This window comes from Tachyglossus aculeatus, chromosome 22 (assembly GCF_015852505.1).
Source record: "Tachyglossus aculeatus isolate mTacAcu1 chromosome 22, mTacAcu1.pri, whole genome shotgun sequence".
NCBI lineage: Eukaryota > Metazoa > Chordata > Mammalia > Monotremata > Tachyglossidae > Tachyglossus > Tachyglossus aculeatus.
This window is the reverse complement of record NC_052087.1, coordinates 39,340,875-39,362,859: the sequence shown is the minus strand read 5'-3', so window position 1 is coordinate 39,362,859 and position 21,985 is coordinate 39,340,875. Positions and strand designations below refer to the sequence as shown.

Sequence of the window (21,985 nt, the reverse complement as noted above, 5' to 3'; positions counted from 1 at the left end):
TGGGCAAGTCACTTCACTTCTCTGGGCCCTCAGTTCCCTCATCTGGAAAATGGGGATTAAGACTGTGAGTCCCATGTGAGACAACCTGATTACCTTGTATTTCCCCCAGCGCTTAGAACAGTGTTTGGCACACAGTAAGCACTTAACAAATACCAAAATTATTATTATTACAGTGCTCTGCACACAGGAAGCACTCACTAAATATCATGGATTAACTGAAAAGCGTCCAGCCATGGGGGTCAAGCAATGAATGATATTTATTGAGAGCACTTACTATGTGCAGAGCGCTGTTCTAAGCGCCTGGAAGAGTACACTACAACAGAATCAGCAGACATATTCCCTACCCATAACGAGCTTACAGTCTAGAGTTGGAGACAGACATTAGTATGAATAAGTAATTTACAATAAATAATTTAACGATCTGTACAACTCGTGATGTGGGGATGGGGGTGAGTATCAAATGTCCAGAGGTCACGGATTCAGGTGCACAGACGGCGCAGAAGGGAGAGCGAGTAGGGGAAAAGAGGGCTTACTCGGGGAAGGCCTCATGGAGAAGCAGCGACCTTAATTGTGCTTGGAGGGTGGGGAGGGTCCCGGCAGAGCGGAGGGCAGGCCTGTGGCCGAGACATGGCGGGTCAGGTCGGATTGTCCAGAGATAAATCCCTTTATTATTTACAGGCCGTTCCGCAGGCTCAGTCAGCAGGGCCTCGCACCAGGTTGTAGAGCAGGACGGCTCCTTTGGCGGAGGGACAGAGCTCTCCCCACACCTCCGGGGTGTCCTCCAAGTGCCGCACTTTCTGTGGAGACCCCGTCCCGTCCCCCCGAGGATCAGGAAAGCAGCAGCACCCCGACATCTTCATCCCCAGGTCACCCCCTCCCCGTCCCATAACTCTGTGCTTCTCGCCCCCAGCCTTAAGGCGGGCCATTCGGGTCCACCTGTCTTCCCCGTCTGACCTCAAGCCCCCTGAAGGCAGGGGGTGGTGTCATCTACTCTCAACGCGTGTTCCCGAGTGCTGAGTTCAGGGTTTTGCACGCAGGGAGGCACCCGCTCAATGAGTGTTGAGGAGGAGGGGGACTGTGGTGGTGATGACGCCAAGAGTCCTGACCCCAAATCTCACCTTCGCCTCTATGAAGATGATCCCAGTAGACTCGTGGGCCTCGGGCCCTCCAGCCTGGTACAGTTGCCTCACCTGCTCAGAAGTCAGACTGCACCTATGAGAGGTGGGTGGTCAAGGGGTTGGAACCCCCCTCTCCCTGGCACCGGGGCACAGGCACACAAAACCACCCTCCCAACCTGACCCACGATGGGGAGAAGAGGCTGGGTCGGGCAAGCAGAGAGCAGGAAAGACCGGGTCCCTGGGAGGGTATGCGCCTGGCTCCCTCGGATCCCGGCTTTCCCTCGCCCAGAAGCTACGTGCCCTGCACCGGGGCCCCAGAGTATTGTGGGAGAATCACGTATGTGTGTGCTCACACGTATGTGCACGCACATGGGCACAGGGAGGGGATTTGGGCAGGGAGGGGGAGAGGCAATACCCGAAAGGCGCGGTACCTGACGTAGAATTCGGCACTGGCCCGGCCAGCGCTGGTCTCGTTGCGGGCGATGCCCAGTAGCAGAGGGTGACTGAGCGTTGCCAGTGGTAGATTCACCTGGGAGGGGCGTGAGGGGACGGGGCATTAGGCTCCCTCCCTCCCTATCTGTCTCCTCTGAAGTCCCTCTCCCCACCTTCAAAGCCTTATTGAAGGCTCATCTACTGTATCAGCCTTCTCTCTGATCTCCCATCCTCGTGTCTCTCCCCACTTCAATCCATACTTCATGCCGCTGCCCGGATTGTCTTTGTCCAGAAACGCTTTGGGCATGTTACTCCCCTCCTCAAAAATCTCCAGTGGCTACCAATCAATCTGCGCATCAGGCAGAAACTCCTCACCCTGGGCTTCAAGGCTGTCCATCACCTCGCCCCCTCCTACCTCACCTCCCTTCTCTCCTTCTCCAGCCCAGCCCGCACCCTCCACTCCTCTGCCGCTAATCTCCTCACCGTACCTCGTTCTCGCCCGTCCCACCATCGACCCCTGGCACATGTCATCCCCCGGGCCTGGAATGCCCTCCCTCTGCCCATCCGCCAAGCTAGCTCTCTTCCTCCCTTCAAGGCCCTACTGAGAGCTCACCTCCTCCAGGAGACCTTCCCAGACTGAGCCCCTTCCTTCCTCTCCCCCTCGCCCCCCCTCTCCATCCCCCCATCTTACCTCCTTCCCTTCCCCACAGCACCCGTATATATGTATATATGTTTGTACATATTTGTTACTCTATTTATTTATTTTACTTGTACATATCTATTCTATTTATTTTATTTTGTTAGTATGTTTGGTTTTGTTCTCTGTCTCCCCCTTTTAGACTGTGAGCCCACTGTTGGGTAAGGACTGTCTCTATATGTTGCCAACTTGTACTTCCCAAGCGCTTAGTACAGTGCTCTGCACACAGTAAGCGCTCAATAAATACGATTGATGATGATGATGATCTCCTCCAAGTGGCCTTCCCCGACGGCCCTCCTTTCCTCCTCTCCCACTCCCTTCCGTGTCGTCCTTGCACTTGGATCTGCTCCCTTTTTAATACCCCTCCCTCAGTCCCACGGCACTTGGGTCCATATCCGTAATTTCTTTCTATTAATGTCTGTCTCCCCCTCTAGACTCCTCGTGGGCAGGGAACGTGTCCACCGACTCTGATAGACTGTACTCTCCAAGCTCTAGGTGCAGCGCATTGCACACGACAAGGGCTCAATCGATAGGGCTGATTGACTGATTGATTCTCGGGCACTTTTTCTCCAGGGCTTCTCCATCGATCCATCGGGGTTACAGTTGCCTCACTGTCCATCCGGCGGTGCTCGGCCCAAATCCCACGGGAAAAAAATCACTAGTTGGTTTTGTGAAGGGAGGGAGGGCGTATTTGGTCCTCACACATCTCTAGATAACTGCTGGGGCTCTTTGATGGACAGTGTACGCTTCCTGTTAAGTTTTCTAGATCTCTGTAAGTGTTATTTTAGTTCTCCGCTGGAAGGCCACCAGAGAGCCGCAGCTAATATAGGACAGACAGAGGCCAACCAAATACCACCTAAATTGTACCCTGGAATAAAAAAATCCTCTGTTTGGTCTATACATATCTCTAGGTAACTGTTGGGATTTTTTAACGGAAAGTGTTAGCTTCTTGTTAAGTTTTCTAGATCTCTATAAATGTTGTTTTAGTTCTCTGCTGGAAGGCCACAAGAGAGCCTCGGCTGGTAAAGGACATAGAGGCCAAGCAAGTACCACTGAAATTGTACCCTGAAAAAAAATCCCTCACTGCAGGGACCGTGACATCAGAGAAGTGCCTATATTCCTTCATCCACCCACTCTCTTTTCCCTCCACCTGCTCCATTTATTTTTATAGCTCCTGGAAAGTGGGGAGGGAGAGGGAGAGGAAAAGGGAGAGGGAGAGAAAGAGGGGGAGAGAGCACATCCGCCAAACTAGCTCTCTTCCTTCCTTCCAAGCCCTACTGAGAGCTCACCTCCTCCAGGAGGCCTTCCCACACTGAGCCCCCTTTTTCCTCTCCTCCTCTCCATCCCCCCCTCTTCCCCACCTCCTTCCCCTCCCCACAGCACTTGTATATATTTGTACAGATTTATTACTCTATTTATTTCACTTGTACATATTGACTATTCTATTTATTTTGTTAATGATGTGCACCTAGCTATAATTCCATTTGTTCTGACGATTCTGACACCCGTCTCCATGTTTTGTTTTGTCGTCCGTCTCCCCCTTCTAGACTGTGAGCCCGTTGCTGGGTAGGGGCCGTCTCTATATGTTGCCGACTTGTCCTTCCCAAGGGCTTAGTACAGTGCTCTGCCCACAGTAAGCGCTCAATAAATACGACTAACTGAATGAACGAATGGCAGAGACAGAGATTGCCAGCCCAGCCTGGGAATCAGTGGGTGAGAGATGGGCCCAGGGGAGGAAGACGGGTCTGAGTGAACGGTGGTGGGAGGAGGAGGAGCGAGTGTGTATATGGCAGGAGGAGCATCGTTGCCTAGAGGAAATAGCACAAGCCTGGGAATCAGAGGACGTGAGTTCTAGTCCTGGCTCCGCCACTTGTTGCTGTGTGACCCCGGGCAAGGCATTTAAATTCTCTGTGCTTCAGTTACCTCACCTGTAAAATGGGGATTGAGACAGTAAGCCCCATGTGGGACAGGGACTGTGCTAGATGAGATTGAGGCAGTGAGCGAGGCAGCACTAGAGGAGCGAAGCGTGCAGACTGGGTCATAGTAGGAAATCAGTGAGGTGAGGCAGGATAGGGCGAGTTGAGGGAGAGCGTTAAAACCGGTGGTAAGGAGTTTCTGTTTGATCCCCATTTTACAGATGAGGTGACTGAGGCATAGCAAATGCAAGTGACTTGCCCAATATCACACAGCAGACAAGTGGTAGAGAGAGGGTCAGAACCCAGTTCCTCTGACTCCTGGGCTCGGGTTCTTACCACTAGACCCCGCGGCTTCTTATTCTTAGGCCTGTCTTCCTGTGAGAATGTGTTCCGCATGTTTACCATGGAGGACAGTAGTAATATTACAATAATAATTGTACTTGTTAAGCCCTTACTATGTACCAAACACTGTTCTACTTTCTGGGGTAGATACAAGTTAATTTCCAGACTGAGCTCCTTCCTTCCTCTCTCCCTCCTCCCCCTCCCCCTCCCCCCGCCTTACCTCCTTCCCCTCCCCACAGCACCTGTATATATGTTTATATGTATATATGTTTGTGCATATTTATTACTCTATTTTACTTGTACATATTTATTCTATTTATTTTATTTTGTTAATATGTTTTGTTTTGTTGTCTGTCTCCCCCTTCTAGACTGTGAGCCCGCTGTTGGGTAGGGACCATCTCTATATGTTGCCGACTTGTACTTCCCAAGCGCTTAGGACACTGCTCTGCACACAATCAATCAATCAATCAATCGTATTTATTGAGCGCTTACTGTGTGCAGAGCACTGTACTAAGCGCTTGGGAAGTACAAGTCGGCAACATATAGAGACGGTCCCTACCCAACAGTGGGCTCACAGTCTAGAAGGGGGAGACAGAGAACAAAACCAAACATATTAACAAAATAAAATAAATAGAATAGATATGTACAAGTAAAATAAATAGAGTAATAAATCAATCAATCATACTTATTGAGCGCTTACTGTGTGCAGAGCACTGTCCTAAGTGCTTGGGAAGTACAAGTTGGCAACATATAGAGACGGTCCCTACCCAACAGTGGGCTCACAGACTAGAAGGAGGAGACAGAGAACAAAACCAAACATATTAACAAAATAAAATAAATAGAATAGATATGTACAAGTAAAATAAACATACATACATATATACAGGTGCTGTGGGGAAGGGAAAGAGGTAAGATGGGGGGGATGGAGAAGGGGACGGGGGGGGGAGAGGAAGGAGGGGAAGTCTGGGAAGGCCTCCTAAGCGCACAGTAAGCACTCAATAAATACGATTGAACCTGACTAGCTTGTACGTACCCCAGTGCTTAGAAAAGTGTCTGGCACATAGTAAGCGCTTAACAAATACCATAAAAAGACACAAACCTCCTGGCAGATACCCAGAGGCTTCTAGCCTGGGTACCAACCACCTCTGGCCTGCCCTTGGCAAGCCCCATGGGTCCCCTGCGCCCCTCAGACCCGCCCACCCCAAATTCCTCCACCGCCGTTCCCAGCAGGAACCATCCCTATCCTCCTTGCCCCGGACCCTAGTCCCTGGAGGCTTGTGGCTAGCCTCTCTGGCCCCTCAAGACCCCCGCCCCTCCCCACTGAGTCTGCCTCCGCTCACCTCATCCCGAATCTCCTGGAGGATGGAGGAGAACAGCTCCCGAACCACCAGCTCTCCGGGCAGCTCCTGATGCTGGGGATGGTCCCCGGGGGACACGGCCTGCAATGAGTCCAACCAAGCCTCAGATCCCGCCCCGCTGAGACCCCTCCTCCCCTTCGGCGGCCGAGATGGGGGTCGGAGGGCTGGACCTCGGAGGGGAGGCCGAGAGGCCTGGGGTCTTCCAGTCCCTCTGACCCCGAGGGCACCAGCCCTTAGGCTCCCTTGGACTCTGGGGATCCAGGGCTCCAGAAGCAGCGTGGCTCAGTGGAAAGAGCCCGGGCTTTGGGGTCAGAGGGCATGGGTTCAAATCCCGGCACCGCCAATTGTCAGCTGGGTGACTCTGGGCAAGCCACTTCACTTCTCTGGGCCTCGGTTCCCTCACCTGTAAAATGGGGATGAAGACTGTAAGCCCCCCATGGGACCACCTGATCACCTTGTAACCTCCCCGGCGCTTAGAGCAGTGCTTGGCACATAGTAAGTGCTTAATAAATGCCATCATTATTATTATTATTATTATTATTATTATTATTATCCAGGCCTCTCCAACTTGTCCCAGACTCTGGCCACCCCTTCTGGGCTGTGGGCGAGAGCGGCCCACGACAGGGAGACCAATGCACCCAGAGAAACGCCTGGTGGCTCCGCTGGTCACAACCACCAGAGAGGTACTTCCCAAGTGCTTAGGGCAGTGCTCTGCACACAGTCGGCGCTCAAGAAATACGATTCATTCATTCAATCGCATTTATTGAGCGCTTATTGTGTGCAGAGCACTGTGCTAAGCCCTTGGGAAGTCCAAGTCGGCAACACAGGGAGACGGTCCCTACCCAACAGCGGGCTCACAGTCTAGAAGGGGGAGACGGACAACAAAACAAAACATATTAACAGAATAAAATAAATAGAATAAATTTGTACAAGTAAAATAAATAAGAGCACTGTACTAAGCGCTTGGGAAGTACAAGTTGGCAACATTATAGAGACGGTCCCTACCCAACAATGGGCTCCCAGTCTAGAAGGGGGAGATAGACAGCAAAACAAAACATGTGGACAGGTGTCAAGTCATCAGAACCAACAGAAGTAAAGCTAAATGCACATCATTAACAAAATAAATAGAACAGAAACGCTCTGGGCATGTTACTCCCCTCCTCAAAAATCTCCAGTGGCTACCAATCAATCTGCGCATCAGGCAGAAACTCCTCACCCTGGGCTTCAAGGCTGTCCATCCCCTCGCCCCCTCCTACCTCACCCTCCCTTCTCTCCTTCTCCAGCCCAGCCCGCACCCTCTGCTCCTCTGCCACTAATCTCCTCACCGTTAGGCCTCGTTCTCGCCTGTCCCGCCGTCGACCCCCGGCCCACGTCCTCCCCCGGGCCCGGAATGGCCTCCCTCTGCCCATCTGCCAAGCTAGCTCTCTTCCTCCCTTCAAAGCCCTACTGAGAGCTCACCTCCTCCAGGAGGCCTTCCCACACTGAGCCCCCCCTTCCTCTCCCCCTCCCCATCTCCCCACCTTACCTCCTTCCCCTCCCCACAGCACCTGTAGATATGTCTGTACAGATTTATTACTCTATTTATTTTACTTGTACATATTTATTCTATTTATTTTATTTTGTTAATCTTTTGTTTTGTTTTCTGTCTCCCCCTTCTAGAGTGTGAGCCCGCTGTTGGGACCATCTAGGGACTGTCTCTAGACGTTGCCAACTTGTACTTCTCAAGCGCTTAGTCCAGTGCTCTGCAAGCAGTAAGCCTCAATAAATACGACTGAATGAATGAGTGAATTTTATTTTGTTAATATGTTTTGTTTTGTTGTCTGTCTCCCCCTTCTCGACTGTGAGCCCGTTGTTGGGTAGGGACCGTCTCTAGACGTTGCCGACTTGTACTTCTCAAGAGCTTAGCCCAGTGCTCTGCACACAGTAAGCGCTCAATAAATACGACTGAATGAATGAAGTAGATACAAGTTAATCAGTTTGGATAGAAGCCATGATCCACATGGGGCTCCCAGTCTTAATCCCCGTTTTACAGCAGACAAGTGATGGAGCCGGAACAGAACCAGGTCCTGCTGACTTCCAGTCCCGCGAGCCCGCTGTTGGGTAGGGATCGTCTCTAGACGTTGCTGACTGGTACTTCTCAAGCGCTTAGTCCAGTGCTCTGCACGAACTAAGTGATCAATAAATACGATTGACTGAATGAATTTTATTTTGTTAATATGTTTTGTTTTGTTGTCTGTCTCCCCCTTCTCGACTGTGAGCCCGTTGTTGGGTAGGGACCGTCTCTGGATGTTGCCAACGTACTTCTCAAGCGCTTAGTCCAGTGCTCTGCACGCAGTCAGCACTCAATAAATACGATCGAATGAACGGATGTACAATCAATCAATCGTATTTATTGAGCGCTGACTGCGTGCAGAGCACTGGACTAAGCGCTTGGGAATCAATCAATCAATCATATTTATTGAGCGCTTACTGTGTGCAGAGCACTGTACTAAGCGCTTGGGAAGTCCAAGTTGGCAACATATAGAGACAGAGAACAAGTTGGCACCATATAGAGACATATTTATTACTCTATTTTACTTGTACATATCTATTCTATTTATTTTATTTTGTTAGTATGTTCGGCTTTGTTCTCCGTCTCCCCCTTCTAGACTGTGAGCCCACTGTTGGGTAGGGACTGTGTCTAGATGTTGCCACCTTGTACTTCCCAAGCGCTTAGTCCAGTGCTCTGCACACAGTGAGCGCTCAATAAATACGATCGAATGAACGAATGTACAGGTGATGACAGTCTAGAAGGGTGGGCTCACAGCCTAGAAGGCCTTGTACTTCTCAAGCGCTTAGTCCAGTGCTGTTGTTCTGACAATTTCAACACCTGCCTAGACGTTTTGTTTTGTTGTCAGTCTCCCCCTTCTAGACTGTGAGCCCGCTGGTGGATAGAGACCGTCTCTAGATGTTGCCACCTTGTACTTCCCAAGCGCTTAGTCCAGTGCTCTGCACACAGTGAGCGCTCAATAAATACGGTCGAATGAACGAATGTACAGGTGATGACAGTCTAGAAGGGTGGGCTCACAGCCTAGAAGGCCTTGTACTTCTCAAGCGCTTAGTCCAGTGCTCTGCACGCAGTCAGCCCTCAATAAATACAATCGAATGAACGAATGTACAGGTGATAGTCTAGAAGGGTGGGCTCACAGTCTAGAAGGCCTTGTACTTCTCAAGAGCTTAGTCCAGTGCTCTGCACGCCATAAGCGCTCAATAAATATGATCGAATGAATGAATGTACAAGTGATGACTGTCTAGAAGGGTGTGCTCACAGTCTAGGAGGACTTGTACTCCTAGACAAGCACTTAGTCCAGTGCTCTGCACGCCGTAAGTGCTCAATAAATACAGTCGAATGAACGAATGTACAGGTGATGACAGTCTAGAAGGGTGGGCGCACAGTCTAGACGGCCTTGTACTTCTCAAGCGCTCAGTCCAGTGCTGTTGTTCTGACAATTTCGACACCTGCCTAGACGTTTTGTTTTGTTGTCAGCCTCCCCCTTCTAGGCTGTGAGCCCGCTGTTGCCGCCTTGTCCTTCCCCAGTGCTTAGTCCAGTGCTCTGAGCGCAGTGAGTGCTCAGTAAAAACAACTGAATGAATGAATGCTCCATAAATACGATAGGCTGAATGGATGTACAAGTGATGCTCTCTGTCCCCCCCATCTTACCTTCTTCCCTTCCCTACAGCACCTGTATATATGTATATATGTCTGTACATATTTATTACTCTATTAATTTATTTATTTTACTTGTACATACCTATTCTATTTATTTTATTTTGTTAGTATGTTTGGTTTTGTTCTCCGTCTCCCCCTTTTAGTCTGTGAGCCCACTGTTGGGTAGGGACTGAATGCTCCATAAATACGATAGGCTGAATGGATGTACAAGTGATGCCCCCTCTCCGTCCCCCCCATCTTACCTCCTTCCCTTCCCCACAGCACCTGTATATCTGTATATATGTCTGTACATATTTATTACTCCATTTATTTATTTACTTTACTTGTACATATCTATTCTATTTCATTTTGCTAGTACGTTTGGTTTTGTTCTCCGTCTCCCCCTTCTAGAGTGTGAGCCCACTGTTGGGTAGGGACCATCTCTATATGTTGCCAATTTGTACTTCCCAAGCACTCAGTCCAGTGCTCTGCACACAGTAAGCGCTCAATAAATACGATTGATGATGATGATGATGTTTGGTTTTGTTCTGTCTCCCCTTTTTAGACCGTGAGCCCACTGTTGGGTAGGGCCCGTCTCTATGTGTTGCCAACTTGGACTTCCCAAGCGCTCGGTCCAGTGCTCTGCACACAGTAAGCGCTCAATAGATACGATTGATGATGATGATGCACGTAGTAAGCGCTTAATAAATACCATCATTATGATGGACGGGAGGGGTAAATACCATCATTATTATCATTATGAATAGGGACGGGGGTGGAGAGAGGTGGTGGCTGGGGGGGGGGGGGTTAAATACCATCATTATTATCATTATGAATAGGGGCGGGGGTGGAGAGAGGTGGTGGCTGGGGCTCAATAAATTTGATTGATTGAATCCTGCAGGGATGGGGGGCTCACCTGAGGCTCGGGGTGGCCACCGGGCACGTCCAGCAGCCCGGGGGCTTCGGCCACGGTCAGGGAGCGCCTAAGGAGCACCAGGTGGGCGTCGGCGGTGCCCAGGAGGGCGCCCACCCCGAGGGGGTCTGCCAGGTAGGCCTGGGGGTCTGCCCACCGGGCAGCCCCCTGCCTCCTCAGATCTGCCGCCGTGGGGGCCCAGTTGGTGCCCAAGTAGTCGCGGTAGGAGGTGAGGCCGAGGCGCAGGGTGAGCAGGGGCCCCCCGGGCCCGTTGGGCACCCAACTGGACGAGTGAAACCGGAATTTGGGCCCGTCGAAGAGCCAAGGTTGGGCCCGTTGCCGGGCAACCCAGGCCAGGGTGATGGGGGCATCCCCCCCGGGCAACGGCCGCCGGTCGAAGGCCGGGCACAGCTCCGCACGGACACGGGCCTCCGGCAGGCCGCCCCGGGGGCACCGCAACCACACCGACGCCTCCATGGCCCCGTCGGCGCTCAGCACAGTCCCTGCTGCGTAATGAGCGCTTAGCCTGGCATGGTGGAAGGAAAATGCAGGGAGGTGGGGCAGAGGGAGGAGCCCCCGGGGCCTAAGGAGGAGGCTTGGGGTCCGCAGGCACGGGAGGACGGCGCTCAGAGCAGTGCCTGCTGCATTGTAAGCGCCTAACCGAGGACGATGGAAAGAAAATGCAGGGAGGAGGGGGAAGAGGAGGAGGTCAATCAATCAATCATCAATCGTATTTATTGAGAGGGGGGAGGAGGAGGGCTTAGTCAGGGAAGGCCCCTGGGAGGAGATGGGCCTTCAATCATCATCATCATCATCCGTATTTATTGAGCGCTGACTGTGTGCAGAGCACTGGACTAAGCGCTTGGGAAGTACAAACTGGCAACATCTAGAGACGGTCCCTACCCAACGGCGGGCTCGCAGTCTAAAAGGGGGAGACGGGGAACAAAACCAAACGTCCTAACAAAATAAATAGGATAGAGATGTACAAATAAAATAGAGTAATAAATCTGTACAAACATAGATACATGGATACAGGTGCTGTGGGGAAGGGAAGGAGGTAAGACGGGGGGATGGAGAGGGGGACGAGGGGGAGAGGAAGGAAGGGGCGAAGTCTGGGAAGGCCTCCTGGGAAGCCTTCAGTGAGGCTTTAAAGGTGGGGAGAGTCAATAATAATAATGCTGGTATTTGTTAAGTGCTTACTATGTGCAAAGCACTGTTCTGAGCGCCGGGGGGAACACGGGGAGATGAGGTTGGCCCATGTGGGGCTCACGGTCTTAATCCCCGTTTGACAGATGAGGGAACTGAGGCACAGGGAAGTGAAGTGACTTGCCCAAGGTCACACAGCAGGCAGGTGGGGGAGGCGGGATTCGAACCCATGACCTCTGGCTCCCAAGCCCGCGCTCTTTCCACTGAGCCATGCTGCTTCCTAGACCGAATCGATCAATCAATCAGTCGTATTTATTGAGCGCTTACTGTGTGCCTCAGGCCTTCCCAGACTGAACCCCTTCCTTCCTCTCCCCCTCTCCATCCGCCCCCCGTCTTACCTCCTTCCCTTCCCCACAGCACCTGTATATATGCTTGTACATATTTATTACTCTATTTATTTATTTTACTTGTACCTATCTATTCTATTTATTTTATTTTGTTAGCATGTTTGGTTTTGTTCTCTGTCTCCCCCTTCTAGACCGTGAGCCCGCTGTTGGGTAGGGACCGTCTCGTTATGTTGCCAACTTTTACTTCCCAAGCTCTTAGTCCAGTGCTCTGCACACAGTAAGCGCTCAATAAATACGATTGATTGTACATATTTATTACTCTATTTATTTTTTTATTTCACTTGTACATATCTATTCTATTTATTTTATTTTGTTAATATGTTTGGTTTTGTTCTCTGGCTCCCCCTTCTAGACTGTGAGCCCGCTGTGGGGTAGGGACCGTCTCTAGATGTTGCCAACTTGTACTTCCCAAGCGCTTAGTCCAGTGCTCTGCACACAGTAAGCGCTCAGTAAATACGGTTGATTGATTGTACATATTTATTACTCTATTTATTTATTTATTTTACTTGTACATATCTATTCTTTTTATTTTGTTAATATGTTTGGTTTTGTTCTCTGCCTCCCCCTTCTAGACTGTGAGTCCACTGTTGGGTAGCGACCGTCTCGGTATGTTGCCAACTTTTACTTCCCAAGCTCTTAGTACAGTGCTCTGCACACAGTAAGCGCTCAATAAATACGATTGATTGATTATACATATTTATTACTCTATTTATTTTACTTGTACATATCTATTCTATTTATTTTATTTTGTTAATATGTTTGGCTTTGTTCTCTGTCTCCCCCTTCTAGACTGTGAGCCCGCTGTTGAGTAGGGACTGTCTCTATATGTTACCAACTTGTACTTCCCAAGCGCTTAGTCCAGTGCTCTGCACACAGTAAGCACTCAATAAATACGATTGATTGATTGATTGCAGAGCCCTGGACTAAGCACTTGGGAAGTACAAGTTGGCAACATAGAGAGACAGTCCCTACCTAACAGTGGGCTCGCAGTCTAGAAGACGGACTGTCACCTTACCTCCTTCCCTTCCCCACAACACCTGTATATATGTATATATGTTTGTACGTATTTATTACTCTATTTATTTATTTTACTTGTACATATTTATTCTACTTATTTTATTTTGTTAATATGTTGGGTTTTGTTCTCTGTCTCCCCCTTCTAGACTGTGAGCCCACTGTTGGGTAGGGACTGTCTGCCAACTTGGACTTCCCAAGCGCTTAGTACAGTGTTCTGCACACAGTAAGCTCTCAATAAATACGATTGAATGAATGAATGAATGAAGAGAAGGAGGAGGAAGGAGGAGGAGGAGGGCTTAGTCAGGGAAGGCCCCTAGGAGGAGATGGGCCTTCAATAAGGCTTTAAAAGGTGGGGAGAGTCATTGTCTGTCGGATATGAGAAGCTCCACCAATAGTCAGCTGTGTGACCTTGGGCAAGTCACTTGACTTCTCTGGGCCTCAGTTCCCTCATCTGTCAAATGGGGATGAAGACTGTGAGACACCCCCCCAGCATTTAGAACAGTGCTTGGCACCTAGAAAGTGCTTAACAAATACCATCATCATTATTATTATTATCTGTAAAATGGGGATTAAGACTGTGAGCCCCACATGGGACAACTTGATTACCTTGCACCTCCCCCAGTGCTTAGAAGAGTGTTTGGCACCTAGTAAGCGCTTAACAAATACCATCATCATCATTATTATTATCTGTAAAATGGGGATTAAGACTGTGAGCTGCACATGGGACAACTTGATTACCTTGCGCCTACCTCAGCGCTTAGAAGAGTGTTTGGCACCTAGTAAGCGCTTAACAAATACCATCATCATCATTATTATTATCTGTAAAATGGGGATTAAGACTGTGAGCTCCACATGGGACAACTTGATTACCTTGCGCCTCCCCCAGCGCTTAGAAGAGTGTTTGGCACCTAGTAAGTGCTTAACAAATACCCTCATCATTATTATTATTATCTGTAAAATGGGGATTAAGACTGTGAGCTGCACATGGGACAACTTGATTACCTTGCGCCTCCCCCAGCGCTTAGAAGAGTGTTTGGCACCTAGTAAGTGCTTAACAAATACCATCATCATTATTATTATTATCTGTAAAATGGGGATTAAGACTGTGAGCCCCACATGGGACAACTTGATTACCTTGCACCTCCCCCAGTGCTTAGAAGAGTGTTTGGCACCTAGTAAGCGCTTAACAAATACCATCATCATCATTATTATTATCTGTAAAATGGGGATTAAGACTGTGAGCTGCACATGGGACAACTTGATTACCTTGCGCCTACCTCAGCGCTTAGAAGAGTGTTTGGCACCTAGTAAGCGCTTAACAAATACCATCATCATCATTATTATTATCTGTAAAATGGGGATTAAGACTGTGAGCTCCACATGGGACAACTTGATTACCTTGCGCCTCCCCCAGCGCTTAGAAGAGTGTTTGGCACCTAGTAAGCGCTTAACAAATACCATCATCAATATTATTATTATCTGTAAAATGGGGATTAAGACTGTGAGCACCACATGGGACAACTTGATTACCTTGCAGCTACCCCAGTGCTTAGAAGAGTGTTTGGCACATAGTAAGCGCTTAACAAATACCATCATCATTATTATTATTATCTGTAAAATGGGGATTAAGACTGTGAGCCCCACATGGGACAACTTGATTACCTTGCACCTCCCCCAGTGCTTAGAAGAGTGTTTGGCACCTAGTAAGCGCTTAACAAATACCATCATCCTTATTATTATTATCTGTAAAATGGGGATTAAGACTGTGAGCTCCACATGGGACAACTTGATTACCTTGCACCTCCCCCAGCGTTTAGAAGAGTGTTTGGCACATAGTAAGCGCTTAACAAATACCATCATCATTATTATTATTATCTGTAAAATGGGGATTAAGACTGTGAGCCCCACATGGGACAACTTGGTTACCTTGCAGCTACCCCAGTGCTTAGAAGAGTGTTTGGCACATAGTAAGCAATTAACAAATACCATCATCATCTTTATTATTTTTATTTAATCATTTTATTTAATCATTTTATTTAATCATTTCATCATTATTATGGCGCCCCAACCTGCCCCGCCCCCTTCCGGTAGCACCGGAAGTCCCCGCCTCCGTCTCCTCAGGCGACAGCGGAAGTCGCCGTCTCGGCCCCGCCCCTTCCGGCGGCGCCGGAAGTCCCGCCCCTACCGCGGCCTCCCATTGGCCCTTGGGGACGGGCGGGGGTGAGGGGGGGTCAGTCCGGCAGGAGGGGGCGGGGCCGGAACCGGAAACGGGTGAGTGTGGGGGCGCGGCCCCCTGGGTGACCGTTGGGGGGCGCCCAACCAATCAATCAATCAATCAATCATATTTATTGAGCGCTTACTGTGTGCAGGGCACTGTACTGAGCGCTTGGGAAGCACAAGTTGGCAACATCTAGAGACAGGCCCTAGCCAACAGTGGGCTCACAGTCTAGAAGGGGGAGACAGAGAACAAAACCAAACATATTAACAAAATAAAATAAATAGAATAGATATGTACAAATAAAATAAATAAATAGAGTAATAAATATGTACAAACATATCATCATCATCAATCGTATTTATTGAGCGCTTACTGTGTGCAGAGCACTGTACTAAGCGCTTGGGAAGTACAAGTTGGCAACACCTAGAGACGGTCCCTACCCAACAGTGGGCTCACAGTCTAGAAGGGGGAAACAGAACAAAACCAAACATACTAACAAAATAAAATAAATAGAATAGATACGTACAAGCAAAATAAATAAATAAATAGAGTAATAAATATGTACAAACATATGTATGTATATATATAGTCCCTATCCCACATGGGGCTCACAGGCTTAATCCCCATTTTACAGATGAGGCCCAGTGGCACAGAGAAGTGAAATGATTTGTCCAAGGTCACCCAGCAGATACGAGAAGCAGAGGAGGGATTAGAACCCAGGTCCTCCAACTCCCAGGCCAGCACTCTCTAACCGTTAGAAGCAGGGTGGCTCAGTGGAAAGAGCCTGGGCTTGGGCGACTGTGAGCCCACTGTTGGGTAGGGACCGTCTCTATATGTTGCCAACTTGTACTTCCCAAGCGCTTAGTACAGTGCTCTGCACACAGTAAGCGCTCAATAAATACGATTGAATGAATGAATGAACGAGTCATGACCCTCTGGGTCATGGGTTCTAATCCAGGCTCCGCCGCTTGTCAGCATTGTGACTTTTGGCAAGTCACTTCGCTTCTCTGTGCCTCAGTTCCCTCATCTGTCAAATGGAGATTAAGACTGTAAACCCCATGTGGGACAACCTGATCAACTTGTATCCCCCCCAGCGCTTAGAACAGTGCTTTGCACATAGTAAGCGCTCAACAAATACCATCCTCCTCTTCCTCATTCATTCATTCATTCATTCATTCATTCACCTCCTCCAGGAGGCCTTCCCACACTGAGCCCCCTCCTTCCTCTCCTCCCCCTCCCCATCCCCCCCGCCCTACCTCCTTCCCCTCCCCACAGCCCCTGTATACTTGTTTGAACAGATTTATTACTCTGCTTATTTTACTTGTACATATTTACTATTCTATTTATTTTATTTTGTTTATATGTTCTGTTTTGTTGTCTGTTCTCCCCTTCTAGACTGTGAGTCCGCTGTTGGGTAGGGACCGTCTCTAGGTGTTGCCAACTTGGACTTTTCAAGCGCTTAGTACAGTGCTCTGCACACAGTGAGCGCTCAATAAATACGACTGAATGAATTGAATGAATGAATGAATCATTATTAGGCCACGCGGTTACTCGGCATTGGGGCGCCTCCTAGTGTTCAACGAGGGCAAGTGGTCTTTGGGAAGGTGTGGGATAATAATAATAATAATAATAATAATATTACACATTATTATATATTATTAATATATTATATAATATATTATAATAATAACAACAATAATAATATAATATCATAACATATTATATATAATAATATATTATATAATAATGATAATTGTTATTGTTATTAATTATGGTATTAGTTAAGCATATTCATTCAATCGTATTTATTGAGCGCTTACTGTGTGCAGAGCACTGTACTAAGCGCTTGGAAAGTACAAATGGGCAACCTATAGAGACGGTCCCAAGGGGCTCAGTCTGGAAGGGGGAGACAGACGACAAAACAGAACAAGTAGACAGGTGTCAGTACCATCAAAATAAATAGGATTATAGCTATATACATAGCATTAAAAATAAATACAGTAATACATCCGTAAAAATATACACAAGTGCTGTGCGGAGGGGAAGGGGGTAGGCGGGGGGGGGGGGGAGGAGGAAGTGAGGGAAAGGGGGGCTCAGTCTGGGAAGCATTTATTAAGCGCTTACTATGTGCAAAGCACTGTTCTAAGCGCTGGGGAGGTTACAAGCTGATCAGGTTGTCCCACGGGGGGCTCACAGTCTTAATCCCCAGTTTACAGATGAGGTATCTGAGGCCCAGAGAAGTGAAGTGACTTGCCCAAAGTCGCACAGCTGACAAGTAGCAAAACCGGAATTAGAACCCACGACCTCTGACTCCAAAGCCCGGGCTCTTTCCACTGAGCCACGTAGGGCTTTGAAGGGAGGAAGAGAGCTACCTCGGTGGATACACTTTACTTAGAACAGTGGCACATAGTAAACACGTAACAAGTACCATTATCATCATCCACCGCAGCGCTTAGAACAGTGCTTTGCACGTAGCACTTAAGAAGTACCAAAATTCATTCATTCATTCATTCAACTGTATTTATTGAGCGCTTACTTTGTGTTGCAGCACGGATTAGAACCCGGGTCCTCGGGATTTCCAGTCTCTTTCCAGGAGGCCATGCTACTTCTCGGGTGTGTGGGTGGAGCTGTGATCAGTGGGTGATGTGTTAGCCAACAAGTATTCACCCAGCACTTTAGTGGGGTGGGTAAATATGAGGCGTGAATGGCTTGACTGTTGGGTAGGGACCGTCTCTATATGTTGCCAACTTGTCCTTCCCAAGCGCTTAGTACAGTGCTCTGCACACAGAAATCGCTCAATAAATACGATTGATTGATTGAGTGATTGACTGTGAGCCCACGGTTGGGTAGGGACCGTCTCTATATGTTGCCAACTTGTACTTCCCCAGCGCTTAGTACAGTGCTCTGCACACAGTAAGCGCTCAATAAATACGATTGATTGATTGATTCTACCCCCAGTGCTCTGGGAGTCCCACCCCTCTGTCCTGGGGCTTTTTGCCCTAACCGCACTTAGAGATTGTGGCTGGAGCCACTACGCTGTACTTTCCAAGTGCTTAGTCCAGTGCTCTGCACATAGTAAGCGCTCAAGAAATACGATTGATTGAATGAATGAATGAAGGGGAAGCAGTGTGACCTAGTGGAAAGAGTGCGGGCCTAGGAATCATTCTCGCTCGTCCCGCCGTCGACCCCTGGCCCACGTCCTTCCCCTGGCCCGGAATGCCCTCCCTCCACATATCCGCCAAACAAGCTCTCTTCCTCCCTTCAAAGCCCTACTGAGAGCTCACCTCCTCCAGGAGGCCTTCCCACACTCAGCCCCCTTTTTCCTCTCCTCCTCCCCATCCCTCCGCCCTACCTCCTTCCCTCCGCACAGCACCTGTATATATATATTTGTACAGATTTATTATCTATTTATTTTACTTGTACATATTTACCATTCTATTTCATTCATTCAATCGTATTTATTGAGCGCTTACTGTGTGCAGAGCACTGGACTAAGCGCTTCATTCATTCTTTTAGACTGTGAGCCCACTGTTGGGTAGGGACTGTCTCTAGATGTTGCCAATTTGTCCTTCCCAAGCGCTTAGTCCAGTGCTCTGCACACAGTAAGTGCTCAATAAATACGATTGATGATGATGATTCATTCATTCATTCAATCGTATTTCTTGAGCGCTTACTGTGTGCAGAGCACTGGACTAAGCGCTTGGGAAGTACAAGTCGGCCACATCTAGAGATGGTCCCTACCCAACAGCGGGCTCACAGTCTAGAATTAAATCCATCAGGTCCGACCTCCCCAAAGTCTCTTCCCCCCTTTCTCCAACCCCCCGGCTCTCAACACTCTCTGCTACTCTCCCATCCTTCCCAGCGGTATCCTCAGAGGAACTCTCCTCCCTCCTCTCAAGTGCTACTCCGGCCACCCGTGCTTCTGACCCCATTCCCTCTCATCTTATGAAATCTCTCGCTCCATCCCTTCTCCCCTCCTTAACTTCCATCTTCAACCGCTCACTCTCCACTGGTTCCTTCCCCTCTGCCTTCAAACATGCCCATGTCTCTCCCATCCTAAAAAAACCCTCTCTTGACCCCACCTCACCTTCTAGTTATCGTCCCATATCCCTCCTACCATTCCTTTCCAAACTCCTTGAACGAGTTGTCTACACGCGCTGCCTAGAATTCCTCAACAACAACTCTCTCCTCGACCCCCTCCAGTCTGGCTTCCGTCCCCTTCATTCCACGGAAACTGCGCTCTCAAAGGTCACCAATGACCTCCTGCTTGCCAAATCCAACGGCTCATACTCTGTCCTAATCCTCCTCGACCTCTCAGCTGCCTTTGACACTGTGGACCACCCCCTTCTCCTCCACACGTTATCTGACCTTGGCTTCACAGACTCCGTCCTCTCCTGGTTCTCCTCCTATCTCTCCGGTCGTTCTTTCTCAGTCTCTTTTGCAGGCTCCTCCTCCCCCTCCCATCCTCTTACGGTGGGGGTTCCCCAAGGTTCAGTGCTTGGTCCCCTTCTGTTCTCAATATACACTCACTCCCTTGGTGACCTCATTCGCTCCCACGGCTTCAACTATCATCTCTACGCTGATGACACCCAGATCTACATCTCTGCCCCTGCTCTCTCCCCCTCCCTCCAGGCTCGCATCTCCTCCTGCCTTCAGGACATCTCCATCTGGATGTCCGCCCGCCACCTAAAGCTCAACATGTCGAAGACTGAGCTCCTTGTCTTCCCTCCCAAACCTTGTCCTCTCCCTGACTTTCCCATCTCTATTGACGGCACTACCATCCTTCCCGTCTCACAAGCCCGCAACCTTGGTGTCATCCTCGACTCTGCTCTCTCATTCACCCCTCACATCCAAGCCATCACCAAAACCTGCCGGTCTCAGCTCCACAACATTGCCAAGATCCGCCCTTTCCTCTCCATCCAAACTGCTACCCTGCTCATTCAAGCTCTCATCCTATCCCGTCTGGACTACTGCACTAGCCTTCTCTCTGATCTCCCATCCTCGTGTCTCTCTCCACTTCAATCCATACTTCATGCTGCTGCCCGGATTATCTTTGTCCAGAAACGCTCTGGACATATTACCCCCCTCCTCAAAAACCTCCAATGGCTACCGATCAATCTGCGCATCAAGCAGAAACTCCTCACCCTGGGCTTCAAGGCTGTCCATCACCTCGCCCCCTCCTACCTCACCTCCCTTCTCTCCTTCTACTGCCCAGCCCGCACCCTCCGCTCCTCCACCACTAATCTCCTCACTGTACCTCGCTCTCGCCTGTCCCGCCATCGACCCCCGGCCCACGTCATCCCCCGGGCCTGGAATGGCCTCCCTCTGCCCATCCGCCAAGCTAGCTCTCTTCCTCCCTTCGAGGCCCTGCTGAGAGCTCACCTCCTCCAGGAGGCCTTCCCAGACTGAGCCCATTCTTTCCTCTCCCCCTCGTCCCCCTCTCCATCCCCCCGTCTTACCTCCTTCCCTTCCCCACAGCACCTGTATATATGTACATATGGTTGTACATATTTATTACTCTATTTATTTATTTATTTATTTATTTTACTTGTACATTTCTATCCTACTTATTTTATTTTGTTGGTATGTTTGGTTCTGTTCTCTGTCTCCCCCTTTTAGACTGTGAGCCCACTGTTGGGTAGGGACTGTCTCTATGTGATGCCAATTTGTACTTCCCAAGCGCTTAGTACAGTGCTCTGCACATAGTAAGCGCTCAATAAATACGATTGATTGATTGATTGATTGATTGATTGATAGAAGGGGGAGACAGAGAACAAAACAAAACATATTAACAAAATAAAATAAATAGAATAAATATGTACAAATAAAATAGAGTAATAAATACAATAAAATAAATACAAAATAAATAAATTTATTTTGTTAACCACGTGCATTATAGCTATAATCCTATTTGCTCTGACGATTTTGACACCTGTCTACATGTTTTGTTCTGTCGCCCGTCTCCCCCTTCTAGACTGTGAGCCCGTTGGTGGGTAGGGACCGCGTCTAGATGTTGCCGACTTGTACTTCCCAAGCGCTTAGTCCAGTGCTCTGCACACAGTAAGCGCTCAATAAAGACGATGGAATGAATGAATGGAGCAGAGGACTTGGGTTCTAATTCCAGCTCCGCCACTTGCCTGCCGTGTGACCTTGGACAAGTCACTCAACTTCTCAGTGCCTCATTTCCCTCATCTGCAAAATGGGGATCCAACACAGGCGCGCCCTCCTACTTGGCCTCCGAGCCTCATGCGGAACCCGATTAGCTTACATCTACCACAGAATTGGCACATAGTAAGTGCCCAACAAATGCCACAATTATTATTATCGCAGCCACAGCCTGGAGGGGTGTGAGGAGTGGGAGTCCTGCGAAAGGCTCCTCCCTAGCCACTCCTGCTCTGCAGATAAAAATAATAATAATAGTAATTGTGGCATTATTGTGGAGAAGCAGCATGGCTCAGTGGAAAGAGCCTGGGCTTTGGAGTCAGAGGTCATGGGTTCAAATCCCGGCTCCACCAACTGTCAGCTGTGTGACTTTGGGCAAGTCACTTAACTTCTCTGGGCCTGTTACCTCATCTGTAAAATGGGGATTAAAACTGTGAGCCCCCCGTGGGACAACCGGATCACCTTGTAACCTCCCCAGTGCTTAGAACAGTGCTCTGCACATAGTAAGCACTTAATAAATGCCATTATTATTATTAAAGAGCCTGGGTTTGGGAGTCAGAGGTCGTGAGTT

General features: G+C 49.0%; 1 protein-coding gene across 1 annotated transcript; it reads right to left on the bottom strand.

Moving 5' to 3' along the window:
- Positions 1-572: 572 nt before the first annotated feature.
- NUDT22 (nudix hydrolase 22) lies at positions 573-11,096 on the bottom strand. The gene is made up of 5 exons (XM_038764565.1): positions 10,468-11,096; positions 5,846-5,944; positions 1,550-1,647; positions 1,119-1,212; positions 573-797 (listed from the first exon to the last, which is right to left on the bottom strand). The coding sequence occupies exons 1-5, from the start codon at positions 10,939-10,941 to the stop codon at positions 693-695; spliced, it is 870 nt and encodes a 289-aa protein (XP_038620493.1). The 5' UTR covers positions 10,942-11,096; the 3' UTR covers positions 573-692.
- Positions 11,097-21,985: the final 10,889 nt, after the last annotated feature.

Coding starts and splice junctions, on each gene's coding strand:
- NUDT22 (XM_038764565.1), bottom strand. CDS start 10,941: ATGGAGGCGTCGGTGTGGTTGCGGTGCCCCCGGGGCGGCCTGCCGGAG. Junction 1,213..1,549: donor AGTGCCGAATTCTACGTCAG/GTACCGCGCCTT, acceptor CACCTCTCATAG/GTGCAGTCTGACTTCTGAGC. Junction 798..1,118: donor TCATCTTCATAGAGGCGAAG/GTGAGATTTGGG, acceptor GGGTCTCCACAG/AAAGTGCGGCACTTGGAGGA.